The following is a 14,178-nucleotide window of genomic DNA, read 5'->3' on the forward strand; positions in this document are numbered from 1 at the left end:
ATGTGAAAACAGATAATTGTGTAAGTATGACAAGATTAAAAAACACCAAATCTAAAATGGGATTTTGTGCAAAACAAGAGAAATTTAAGAAAAATAGCGATTTGTAATACTGACAGGCAATTTACAAATATTATAAGAAAAAAAAAATGACAGAAAATTTTATGACGCTCAAAGGCAATCCATTAATTCAAGTGCATTCTTAGAGAAACCTAGAGCTGGTCCAAGTAGTCTTTGTCGTGTTGTCTACTCACTGTCAACGGAAATTATAATAACAAAGACAAATAGGTAAAGCAACGAAAGTTTAAGAGATGACTCAGATGACGTAGATTTTTTGTTGCCGAATACTATTGTTAACAAAAAGAAAGATAATACAGACAGAAAAAAAATTTACGCTTTCTCAGATTGCTAAAGCTGCCGATTTGACAGGTGTGTACGTGTACAATAGAGCTGCTGCAAAAAAATGCAAATGCTGTTTTAGAAGATCTAAATCTGATTTCCAAACGTTTTATAGGCAAAAAATGATTTTTCTCGTTTTTTATGATTGTTTAAAAAAACAAAGCAAAACCAGCTATACCTCTTCAAGGATTTGTCATCAGGTATCCCTCATATATCTTCAAGAACCTGCAAAAACTTGTATAAGGTAAACATCTAATACATCAAGAATCTGTAATACCTAATCTCTAACAATGTATAAATGACATACACGTATCGTAGATGATTTTTGTTTCAAAAAGATTAGTTTTGCTCTTTTATCTTATTTAGATACTTTTTGTGTAATTTATGTTTTAATATTTTGTCAATTGTTCTGATTAACAAGGTTTATCCCCTTCAGAAGGTTTTTAAACAACAAAAAGAAAGTTAAGACGTAACTGTAAAATCTTTTTGTGAATTGTGAAAAATTGCCTATTTACTTAAAAAATCATTTATGGTGTTTATTTTTCAGTAAATCACTTAAAAAGCGACTAAAAAATACTGACAATCAAAAAGAACAAATTTATACCAGAATCTTATGAAAAATTTAATCTTACATTAACTGTTTGTTCTGAAAATTATGTGTAATATATTATGCGATAAAAATTGTTAAATCTTTTATAATGAAGAGATAAACTAGAGACAAGTTATTTATCGGGATTTTAATTTATTACAGTAAGTGAACTCAGCATTATTAAGATTGTTTTTTAAATATCGTTTAAAGCTATTAACAAGATGTCCTTGTAGTCCACTAGACTACGGTTTTTAACTCAGGAATTCCATCAACATGTATCGATTTTCTTTAAATGTTCTTCAAAAACAGTAAGTAGAGAATGCCTGAACAATATCGACACTATGCCAGAGTGTGTTTTTATCATGGGAGTGGAATCCACCCCGTGGGAAACTTTATATTGAAAAAAACCCTCCAGAATCAATAGAAAAATAGATTCTCATGAAAATATATTTTATAGAGTTTTATTTTTAGAAAAATTAATGCTTTCAGACTATTTTTTTAGTCTAGTCTAATCGGCTTGTATTTTGCTTTACAAACCAAGTTATAACTCATTGAAGGTGAACATTACGTATTTAACAAAAGTCAAAATTCAACAGACAATAATAGAAAACCGGTCAGTTTTACAGCACCCTTTTATGACGAAAATTCCTGTTTTTTGCAAAAAAACCAATACAACCCTTGTTATTTCTGTCCTGTTACAATCAAATTTTCTCCATTTTAAATTCACTGTATTTAAGCATCAGAAATATGACGCCAAAATTTTGAACAATTTAAAATGAATATTTTTAAAAAAATATGTTTACAGTTACAAAAAATATTTTGATTTTTTTTAAATTTCCGTCTCTTTTTCAAAATAAATACAAAACTATTAAAGATCCGTGAAATTTACTACAAAACAAAAATTTTCTTTACAAAAAATTCTGTTTTTTTATTGCAGCTTAAAAATTAACTGTAGCTTAAAGATATGGTATTTTAAAGTTTGCATTAAGCCCAGGATGCACATGTCTGTTAGTAGCACAATGACATACCATTAAGTAGCAATTGCCAGCAACTGTACCCAAACTGGCAAGAAGTGTGAACATTTACTGGCATGCCAGTTCTTGCTATCACATGCTAGCTAATCGCAAGCAATTTGTTTTTTCGTGCCAGTAGCGTGCTGTTTGATGCAATGCGCGTGCGTTGAGAGTGGCACAGGCATGTGTGACCGCACGGGACAGCTACTAGTATGCTAGTAGCTGTGCCATGATTTGTTGAAAGTGGTGAAATCTCTCTGTTGTGTTTTGTTTCCAAGAATCCAAGAGTTATTTCCAATTTAGTTCTGTCTGGGATTACATCTCGCATATGGGAATTTTTTTTTAAATTTCATTCTCAATTTTTCGAAGCGATTCATCAAATTGTTTAGGAAGCATTTTTAATAGTTTCTATAACCTTCTAAATCCTCAATTCTCATCTCTATAAGCAAACAAGCACCTGCTCTATAACTTTCCCGTCTACTAATCCAATCTCTTAGCCAAATTTCTTTTTTTTTTGTTTGGGCTTCTTTAATAAATTGCTAACAATATTCGTGGCCATGAGTAATATGTGTTATGTAATTCACTCCGAATACTTACTACTTTCTATTTTTGTTTTAAGAAATTCTAAAACTTGACTTTTTAATACATTTCACATGGAAGCCAATCTGATTACTGGTATGTATAATATCTACCACTGCTTTTTTGCCTTGCCAGCACCCGCATGCAAGTTGCTGGCATACCAATCACTCACAAACGTGTTTTGTGCATACCAGTTACTGGCTTATGCCAATAACATAACTGGTATGCAAGTTACTTTCTGGAGACTGGTACCTTTTTGGAGCTTTTTATATGTTCCCCTTTTAAATTTACAAGGCTTAAGAAATTCTCAACTTCTTCAAATTCTTTTTGTCATTGTTTAAATTAACAGGGCAGCTGACGGTATCGAATAAAGATGAAATGAGGAGAAGGAGCAGCTATACGAAATAAAAAAAGGGGAAGCGGCTCAGGGGGGTCAAAAACTAATAAACAGTAAACAACAAAGGAAAAATGGTAACGACATGGCTACGATAAGGACGATAATTTTGGTAGAAGGAAAAGGAAAACGATATCGAGATAAAAAATATCCTATCTCCTAAATTGGACCAACAAATATATTTTCACACAATTTTATTGCAATCGGTTCAGTGGTTTTTAAATATTACCTTGGAGAAATATCCTGACCCTAATTTTTATATATAAAGATATATATATATATATATATATATATATATATATATATATATATATATATATATATATATATATATATACAACCACATTGAAAAATTTTACTATTTGTGTCAAGTTGTAAAAAAGATACGTCACAGTAAAGTTAAGTTTGTGTTCAAAAAGGGGAATATGCCCTACGTAGGTTTGTCAGATGTTCAGAGGGGAAGAATTGTTGCTCTTGTTGAACAGGGAATGTCACAAAGGCAAATTTCAGCTACGCTACACGTCTCGCAGAGCATTGTTTCAAAAACATATGCAAAATTTTTAGAATTGGATACACTCAAAAACAGGCATAGAGAAAGTCGTCGTAGAGTAACTAGTGATCGACAAGACCGGTTTTTAGGTCAACTAGCTAGAAGAAATCCAACCTCTTCTCATCCTGAGCTCCAAAGGCAACTTTTGCAGACTACAGGTATTGACATTTCAGTTGAAACAGTACGAAAGAGACTTCGTTCCCAAAATTTATTTAGCAGGAGGTAGTTGAGGGTTCCCGTGTTATCCAGACAGAACAAAATTGATCGGCTGAATTGGTGTCTGCAACACCAGAACTGGACAAATGAAGATTGGCAAAATGTCCTTTTTTCAGATGAAACCAGAATTGGCCTGAGAGCAGATGACCGTCGAATTCGGGTTTTAGGAAGTCGAGGCAGGCAAGCTAGACTGCAAACTGCCAAATACGTTCCGAAATATAAAGGAGAAACTGTAATGCTTTGGGGAGGTATTATGATGGGAGAAAAAACACCTTTGCGTCCCTTACGGCAAAGTTTAACGGGTCGCCTGTATGTCGATTTAGTACTAGAACCCATAGTTAGGCTGTGGCGACGTGCAGTGGGAAATATTTTCATTTTCATGTACGATAATGCCCCTCCACATACCAGCAGAGTTACCACAGACTTTCTGGAAACTGAAGATGTCACTGTTCTGAGCTGGCCTGCCTGCTCACCTGATATTAATCCCATTAAGCATGTGTGAAACCTCATTAAAAGGAGGATTAGAGCTCAAAGGGATAATCCAGGTAATGCGGATCAGCTCATTCAAGCCGCTCTGGAAGAATGGGCAAACTTACCTCAAGAAAAAGTTGACGATTTGATTAGAAGCATTCCCCGTCAGATTGAAGCTTGTATTAGAGCTAAAGGTGGCAACACTGACTATTAAAATCAACAACAAGACTGTATCTTTCTTTAGTCAATCATTGCAATGTTTTCATTTGTTCGTGTTTTTTGCGTTTTTGTTAATTTCAAGCATTTGTAATATTTTTTGATTTTTTTGATAGTAATTAAACTGATAGTATCTTACAGCATCATGACACCTTAATTCGAACGCTACAAATTTTTTGCAACTTATTAAATGCTTCAAGTTACAAATTTATTGGGTTTTTGTAATAACGAGCAATTTTCGCCCCCCAGAATAATAAGCACATATCTGCATATGGTGGATTTTGGAGATAAGGGTAAATAATAGACAGTAATTCCGAACTTTCAACAAAATCGATGAATGTTAATGGAAATCGGAGGTTATACCATATTTTTATCGTGGTACACTGAACTATAATTAAAAAGTAAAACTTGCTGCTGACTCGATGGTTTCTACATAATCAAAATTATGTCAAATATTATGGAGAGAATAAATTCCTAAATATTCATAGCGTAGAAAATATTAGATATATATTATATGTATCTAGAACGATCTCTATATATTTAACATATTATTTACAATTCAACTTTGGTTTAAAAACCTCCTGCATTTTAACACGTATACTAGATCTATTAAAGCACTTTTAACTCTTAACATTTTATCGACTGCACCGTAGAAAATTTTAACAAAATATGTTGTACGAGAAGAACACAGGGTGTCTTAAAATACACTTGAATATGTATCATTATTTCCTAATGTACTTACTATATTAATCTTAACATCAGTGATTTTAAAAACAATCTAGTCTAGATGTAAAATACTGAGTATATGACGTTATATGATGAAAATATATATCTTTTCTTCAATGTTATAAGTTTCCACGATAGTTTTCACTAAACAATTTCACTAAACAAAATTGTTGAATTAAATATTTTTCGTTCAAAAATTTGGGGTGTTTAAGCTTTGGATTTTTAATATTATTTCAACAATAAATAGCTAATAGCTACAAAAGAATAACAACAAAATTACCATCTCTTTCTCTTGTCATTGCTCCATTACTGAGGATCGTGATTTCTTCCAATATTCCTAACAATATTTCTCCATATTGGTCTCTATCTTCAGCTGCTCTGAGAGCTTCGCAGAATGAGACTCCAGCTGCATTGTTAATTTAGTCGGAACATCTAGTTGGTGATCGTCGTCTTGATCTTCTCCCCAGAACGTTTCCAGAAACAATTAATCTCTCCAAACTAGGGTCACGTCTGCGAACCACGTGACCGAAAAATTGCAGAATACGTTGCAGACATATTGTGGACAGCCTTTTTTTGCCTCGAGTTGATTTAGAATACAAACGTTTATCCTATGAGCTGTCCAAGGTATGCTCAGCATTCTTCTCCAGCACCATATCTCAAAGGCATACATTTTTTGGCGCTCGCGTCCGCGAAGAGTCCAAGTCTCTGGCCCGTATAAAAATATTAAGAATACAAGGGCATTCACCAGTCCCATATTGATATTTTGAGAGGTAGATCTGTCTTTCCAAACTTTAGTTAGTCGACTCATCGCATTTTTTGCCATACCAATACGTCTCCGAACTTCTGCTTCACAGTTACCATCGTAAGTTATACTAGACCCGAGATAGACAAAACTGTCCTCTATCTAGTATTCCTGAAACATGTTAGTCAGTTGAATAGTGTGGAATCTGTCGACTACCATTATTTTTCTCTTAGCTTTATTGATTTTTAGACCAACTTTATTGCTTTCGTATTCAACTCTTCGCAGACTTCGCAACATTTCTTGCTCATTTGCTGCTATAAGTGTAGTCTCATCAGGAAATCTTAAATTGGAGATTTTCCTACCAGCCACTGTTACTCCACCGGCCCATCCATCTAGAGCCATCCTTATGACATGTTTACCATAAATGTTAAACAAGTCAGGTGACCACACGCATCCTTGTCTAACACCGCTCTCGGTCTTCAATTCGTTTGAGAACTTCTGATCTAGTCGTACTGTTGCTACATTGGACAGGTACAGATTTTTAATAAGTGTCTCCAGGTGCATTGGTGTGTCCATTTCTATTAAAAATAAACTACAGATTTATCCAGCTTACACAATCAAATGCCTTGTGGTAGTCAACGAAGCATATAATCATAGGTACTTGAAATTCTCTAGACTTTTCAATGAGTTGTCTCAGGTTTAGCATTTGTTCCCGTGTACCTTTAACCTTTACAAACCCCGCTTGTTCATGAGGTATTTGGTAATATAGATAGGTCTTTAATCTGTTTTTGATGATATGCAACAAGATTTTACTAGCATGTGTTATTAGTGACAGTGTGCGGTAGTTTTCACATCTGGTAGTAGTTCCTTTGTGTAGCGGGATATAAATTGAGGTACACCAATCAGCTAGCCAAGGAAGTCATTGATTTTTGATGGATTTAGAGACATGGCTTTTCTTAGGGGTCTTCTTTTGGGGACTTTAAAACGAAGTCAAACGTTCAATACCAGGAGTTGATGATCGCCTCCACAGCCTGCGCCAGGATAGGTTTTACAGTTGATAGCTGACGAGTTTTATCTATATCTTATTAGGATGTAGTATATTTGATTTCTTGTTCGTCCATTTGGACTGCACCATGTGTATAATCTCCGTGGATGATGTTGATAAGACGTGTTTGATATTGTAAGATGTTGTTCTTCACAGAACTCCACTAGATGGTCGCTACTCTCATTTCTTTGTCCCAGTCCATTTCTGCCCAGCACTCCTTCAATATTTTCATTAGATGACCCTACTTGGCGTTAAAGTCTCCTAAAATTATGATTAGTACACGATTCGGAATAGCGCTAACAGCTTCTTTTAGATGACCATAACCTGTTGATGTCTTCTTCTTGTGCAGCTGTTGTAAAAGCGTATATCTAGATAAGGTGTAGGGTATTGGTGAATATTCTCAATTTAATGAATATTATCCTGTCATCAACAGTATTATATTCAATTACGCAGTCGTTCAGTTTAGAGGGTACAATTATCGCACTTCATTTGTACTTGTGCCATACGAAAATATAAATTACCATACGAAATAATAAACACAACAAATGTTGTAGAGACCTAAATATATAGTACTACAGAATGGTATGACAAAGAATGGGATTCTATTAGAGTATAGAAGAACTCTAGAAACATTAGGTGAATAAACTCAAATAAAGAAAAGAGAAAGGATCACGAAACAACAACAAATAAATTAAGTGTCAAGAAAAGGATTCAACAAGTAACGTGTTTAACAATAAAACGAGCGGTTCTAATCTATGTAAACTATTTATTTAAAGTTTACAATACGATAATCTCTTACCAACTAACTAAAACTAACAATAGCGCTCCTTAAATACGGAAATCGTGATTAACTAAAATAATCTGGAATAGTCCACCTTTAATCTCGCTTGTATGAACGCCGCGATCTTTAAGCCGGTCGATACATCTTAAAGATTCTCGAACACGAATCATCGTTCCGAGGGTTGCAACCGTTATATGGGGTACGTCGAAATTAGCTTGTTCGTTACAATAAATATCATTGCAAGCTGTGTACCAACAAAGCACCGAGAGAAGTTTAAATAGAGTACATAAAATGGAACATAGAGAACAAGATCGTCAAAAAGTTGGATGTAGGATTAATATCCTCTATACCTACATAAAAAAGGTAATACGGATAATTGTAATAATTTCGCTGCTGATTGTTAAAACATTTTTTTCGTGCCACCAGTGCCCAAGAAATTATCGCTTTCGAAAATGCGTCTTAAGCAATGTAGTCTAAATTTTCAAGTTTATAAAGGAAAGTCATAAAATGTGTTAATGATAGCATTATATTTTCATCATAAATTGTCCTAGCATAAAAGTAAATACTCCATACTATTGTGTCTTAATGACGCCATTGTAGTTGAGGTAATTCTTGTTTTTTTTTTCTAATCGACTATTAACTAAATACCGTATTCTTCTATTATTCTGAAGCTAGGTTAAACATCAAGGCCAAAATGTTAGAATAAGTAAACATCAATCATATATTAAAAATAGAGAATTTGATAGATCTCAAATATGTAAACACGCAGGAGAAAATGAACATAGGGTTCAATTGAACGATTCAAGTATAGTCCTAAAAGAAAAGATGGTAAAAAGAGAAAAATCAAAGAAGCAGCTCTAATCATGCTAAATGAGACCAATTGTGTCGCAAATTCCTTGGCAGAATGCAGTAGGATCTGGTTACCCATATTAAAGAGGAAGTCAATTAAAAGAAAATACCACTATTAGTTACTTAGTAACATATCGAGGATACATCATTTATATTTTTTAAATAACATACATATAAAATCAGAGTTTGATGTTTATTGAGAGTAAGCTAAAAAATATAAGACCAAATACTTTGTTTTTTTTTCTGGTTTTTTCCTTATGATTTACTATGGAAGCACTAACAGGAGAATTTTACTCTCATCATGGTATGTGGTTATCATTTTAACGACGAATCATATGCTTTGATTTTTTTCTGACGGATATTCTCAAGTTAAAGTTGATTTCATGTAATCAAATGAACTATGTTACAATAAAGTCGTCCCAGGAACGCAACTCAGCAATATTGGCAATATCATTTGTAAGTATAATTTAAAATGTATAATATATGTCTGAATTGTCAATTTAAATGAGTTAGATAAAATTAAATTATTAGAAGAATTTTTTTCCAAGAAAAAAAGCAAAATTTGTTTAATTTATTAATGTTTATATTTTGAGAACCATTCCCGAAATTGAAATGGAAACGTCAGTAAACTTATTTTAAACTTCAATTGTGGCCTATTCCCATTAAAATAGTAATTACAATAAACTAGTTTTACAACTTTCAGCAATCGCCATTTTATAACCTATAAAATGTTTTTTAAAGTTTTGTAATTTTACCTCAAATATTAAGCTTTTTAATAACAAGCAAAAAATTTTTAAAATGGTATTTTTTACACTAAATTGTTACTAATTAATAAAAAAGCCGAAATCTCACCAGAAAACGTATAGATTTTTTATATAGGCCTATAATAATTAAAAAAAAATTTCAAATATCTGGTTAAACGTTAGATTTGTTTTAAACATAACATAAATATGACTGCTAAACATTTTAGTTGACAGAATATGAATAAAGTTAGTTTACACAGCACCTTGATAATTCAGTAAAATATATTTAACCTTCATCCGACAGGTGAAATTTTGTAACGCTGTTCTACATATGAGGTGTGACAAACCCCAAAGTTGAAAATATACTCATCCCTATATCTTGTAGATTTTCATAATAATATGTAATATGTAATACTATAGCTTCAGAATACATTACGGTAACAAATTCCAGAAGAACATTTGCCAATAATAGTTTACTATTGCACATATAGCCAATTATATGAAATAACAATTTTTTTTTTTTTCGAAAAAAAAAAAATGTGTATTATGACCGGAGAATCAATACATTTCTATAGAAATTAATAGTATGAAAACAAGAACCTACAATAGAAGGAATATTTAGCTTATCAAAGAAAAAAACAGAATCGAAATTCTACAGATTACTTATTGAGTTATTGGTTCTTAAAGTTGGAGCAATTTTCGCAGTATGTCACACAGTGTTCTAAACACAAAAAAACTTCACATGCCGCACACACGTATCTAGTTTTCCTGTCTCCATTTCTGGGTCATTTTGAACATCATCCCTGCTGATTAAGTTTTCTCTTCTTTGCAGGCTGTTCGGAATTTTTACCTAAACTCTTTGGGATGCTGCTTCCCAACTCTCTAGATAATCTAGGGTTGCTCATTCTTTCTCTTTGATGTTCTTCGATCAATTGGAAACCCACGTTCTTCAGGAAAAGCCTTCTAGCAATGTTAGGACTATCGTTGTTTTGTCTGTGAATGATCTGGCTATTAATTTCCGCCGTGTTCATTAGGGAGAAAAAAAATACTACATTATACGTTGAAGATAGCTCGTCTACTACATCAACTCCGCCTTTGGTCGAATTATAAAAGGAAATAATTTCAGGCAGCTTATTATGAGTAACTGTTACTGTTGTATCATAGTGAAGAGAAGATATAAGTAAAACAACTTTTCCTTTCTTTTGTACATACGAAAGAATAGTGTATCTATTCTGAAATCCAAATATACTGGAAAAAACTTCTTTTCCTTTCCCTTGCAGGAATTCTGTGGTTAAATCAGGCTTATTTTTTCTGATAGTACCTACTGCAGTTAAATTATAAGTCTCATGCAACTTCACCAAGAGATCACGACACCGAGAGTGTACCAGTTATCAAACATTATATTGCATTTGGTCCCCGACACGAGAGCAACCAATCTTTCTACAATGTCTTTCGGGGAATTGCTAACTTGGAATGGACCTTCCGACTATTGTCCCACATACACCTCCATATTGAGTAGGTAGTTCGTACGTGCGTCAACTAATGCATGTACCTTGATTCCATATTTCGATGGCTTATTTGGCATATATAGCTTGAAAGCTCATCTCCCTCTGAACGATTCAAGCTTCTCGTCAATTGTCAAAAATTCAGAGGGAGAATATGCAGATTTGCAATCTTTCACAAACCTATCGAAAAAAGCGCTGATATGAGCTAGTTTATTTAACTTGATTCTTTCTTCACGGTTTTGTTTGTTATTGAATCTTAGACATGAAATTAAAAATTCGAATCCACGTTGGCTCATTGTGCAACGGAAAACGTCCATTCCTGTTCCATCAGTGTTCCGCAATTCATATAAATGACGATGTTTATTTCTAAATGCACCAAACAGGTAAAGGAGTCCCAACACAGCCTTCATTTCTATCACAGATGTATTCTCGTAATGTGGGGAGTTCTTCCAACTTTCAGATTTTTCTGCAATTCGTTGGTTAGTATGCTTAACCAAATCAGCAATCATTTGTCCATTAATAAATAGCAGGAAGCACTCAATTAGTGTGTTGAACGCTTTGCATGATTTTTGACTCTCGGTAAATGTGTAATTAAGTTTTCTGCTCTTGTTCGAACATATCGGTTATTGCGTTTTTTATTTCATTTTATTCCGTTCTGTCCGGAATAATAGCAACCTTGTCTGATACTTTCTACAACAACTTGCTGATTTCCATTCTCTTCTTCGGGTTCTTGTTCTATATTGGGATAATCGCTGTTGATACTTACATTGTCAATATTGTCTTCTGTCTCTGAATCATCTTGATCAATAAATTCGTCTTCATTTCCAAACTCTTCCCACATACGCATGAGATGAGCCTGCTCCTTTATTTTCAAATCTATGAGAGTAAAATTATGACTAACTCAATATAAATAGTATATATAAGATGGCTTACCTCTAAAAATTATGTTGAAGTACAAAATAAAAACGGAAAAAATAAACTTGCGAGTTTAGACACGTGGGGTGTGACAAACGCCAGATAACTTGAGAGCGACAGGTTGTAGACAAATATGTATTCGAAAGCTACTGAAACGCAGTTGGCGTTTGGAGTGAAATTTGAACTTATAGTATAGTATATATAGAACTTACGTTTCAGACGTCGGGTTAAGGTTAGCTAAATTTTTAATTTGGAATTTTGAAGTAGTAAGACAAAACAGTATTGCTTTTGCCTACTGCATACCATACAAAATACTTATATAGATATTTAAAACTTCCATAAATTAGGCTTCCTTTCATAGTCTTCCCAAAAACCCCAAATTTATTGAAAAATATTATAAGTAACAATCACAATAATTGAACTAATGTTATCAATGTAATCAACTGAAACTATTAGAATCAAGATTTACACTCAACAAATCATGGCGTTGTTATGTTATCACTAATATGGCCTATATTTTATAATTTACTTACGCTAAAACCCCGCTGTATCCATAACGTACCAGTGTTCATATATTTAATCAAAGCATGTGCCTAAAAGTGTTAATAAGTGTTTGCTTAGGCTATAATCATATATTATAGAATATTTTTGCTCATAGAAAAACATATCCTGAATTAAAAGCAATGTATATTGATCGCTGTGACTTTTGTGTATAACATAATTAGACAAAATTTCTTATTGAATATTTAATTCACAAAAGAAGTAGTAAAAATTCCAAAAATACGCACGAATATTTATTTACGCGTAAAAAGAGAAAGACAGAAATATGTTTATTGTAACCAAAAGATGCAGAAACTATAAATGAACTGTTAAAATAGATATAATTACTCACCTGCGGAGAGGCAAATTTTTCGTAGATTCTGTAGTTTTTTATCCAGTTTCCCGAATTTTATCGCTCAGGTCCAGAGCCGGACTGGTCCCAAAAAAAGGCCAGACCACCTCTCCTAAGCTTTTTAAATAAAACTTTTTTGAAATCCTAATACATATAAAGCACATCAATATTACTTGTGAATTGCCAAACGGCGAAATCGGAAACAAGTGAAGAAATTTTCAGGGGAACGATAGCTGCATTATCCTTGGGTAAAGGCTCAATGATTTTTCCAGCCTAAAATTTTTTTATTGATAGATGTTAATAAATTAACAGCTTGCCATCTCTGGCATCGAATTCCTTAGCAAGAAATACGTTTTGAGGACGATTCTGAATCTAAACACAAGGGCTCAAAATATCATAAAAGGCCTTGCAATCCTGGAGGACATCGACTACAGACTTGCTAAACAAAAAGTACCCTTCCTTCCTCTTCATTTTGGTAGCATCTGTATTTGGATTTAATTCAAAAAGAAAAAAGAAGTCTTCTTTTCTCACTCTATACAAATCGTTTTCCCAGTCCAACGCAGAATCCCATTGTTTGAACCGACTATAAAAACCTAAAAGAAATAACTCTATTTTTTTTTCAATTATCACTCATCTTCATCCCAATTCTAGAGTGAATTGACCTAGACCTGCACAATTTTCTACCTCTTGCAAATTTTCTAGATAATGGATATTTTTACTGTTCTATCATTCTGTAGACGCTTCCTGCACAAATTTTATCATTTCCATTTCTTAATCGTCTTTTGGACGCATTTGATGTTCAACAACGGTCTCTTTAAGCGGAATAATAAAAATATTCTGTTGTGAGAAACACTTGCCTTCAACCGTGTAATGCATTCGTGAACTACGCATTGTAATTTCTTAACAATATAGCGCACGCTACAATTATCACAATGAGAACTGCAAGGCTGCTTTTATGACACCCTTTTTCTTAAGTAAAGGTACTGTTTGTCTCTTTAGCGCTTCTTGGTTAATTTCTTCGGAGTATATATTGAATATGGGAGGTAATAGGCATCCTTGTGTGACACCTCTCCTTAGTTCGGTGGGACTAGAAATTTATTTGGAAAATTATTTTAGTGATGGTAACTTTAGCATGGTTCTAATTAATATTCGTTCTATAAGATATGAAACAGATGAATTATTTTTGTTTCTAGAGGAATTAGGATTTCCCCCGATAGTTGCGGTTACACAGTACTAGCTTAAAGTCAACGAGCCTTTTTTTGTAGAAAAATATACCACAATTGCTAGGTATGATCGTCAAAGTTCAGCTCATAATGGCAACCTAATTTTTTCTACAAATAATAATTTCTCTCTGGTAACAAAATATGACTTTCTGTTGAATGAATTCTTCTTTAAGGTTTCCTTAGTTTATAATAAGAATCTTAATCTATACATTCTTCACATTTATAGATCATTTGATTCATCCACGGAACTATTTTTTTTACCACCTGCTAAATTTGTTAGATGACCTGCTCAATAAAAGCAGAAAACTGCGGTGACTTCAATATTAATTACGC

General features: G+C 33.2%; 1 protein-coding gene across 1 annotated transcript; it reads right to left on the reverse strand.

Moving 5' to 3' along the window:
* Positions 1–10,910: 10,910 nt before the first annotated feature.
* LOC140446555 (uncharacterized) lies at positions 10,911–11,324 on the reverse strand. The gene has a single exon (XM_072539118.1). The coding sequence runs from the start codon at positions 11,322–11,324 to the stop codon at positions 10,911–10,913; it is 414 nt and encodes a 137-aa protein (XP_072395219.1).
* Between the last annotated feature and the right edge of the window lie 2,854 nt (positions 11,325–14,178).

The sequence above is a fragment of the Diabrotica undecimpunctata genome, chromosome 7 (assembly GCF_040954645.1).
Source record: "Diabrotica undecimpunctata isolate CICGRU chromosome 7, icDiaUnde3, whole genome shotgun sequence".
Lineage (NCBI taxonomy): Eukaryota > Metazoa > Arthropoda > Insecta > Coleoptera > Chrysomelidae > Diabrotica > Diabrotica undecimpunctata.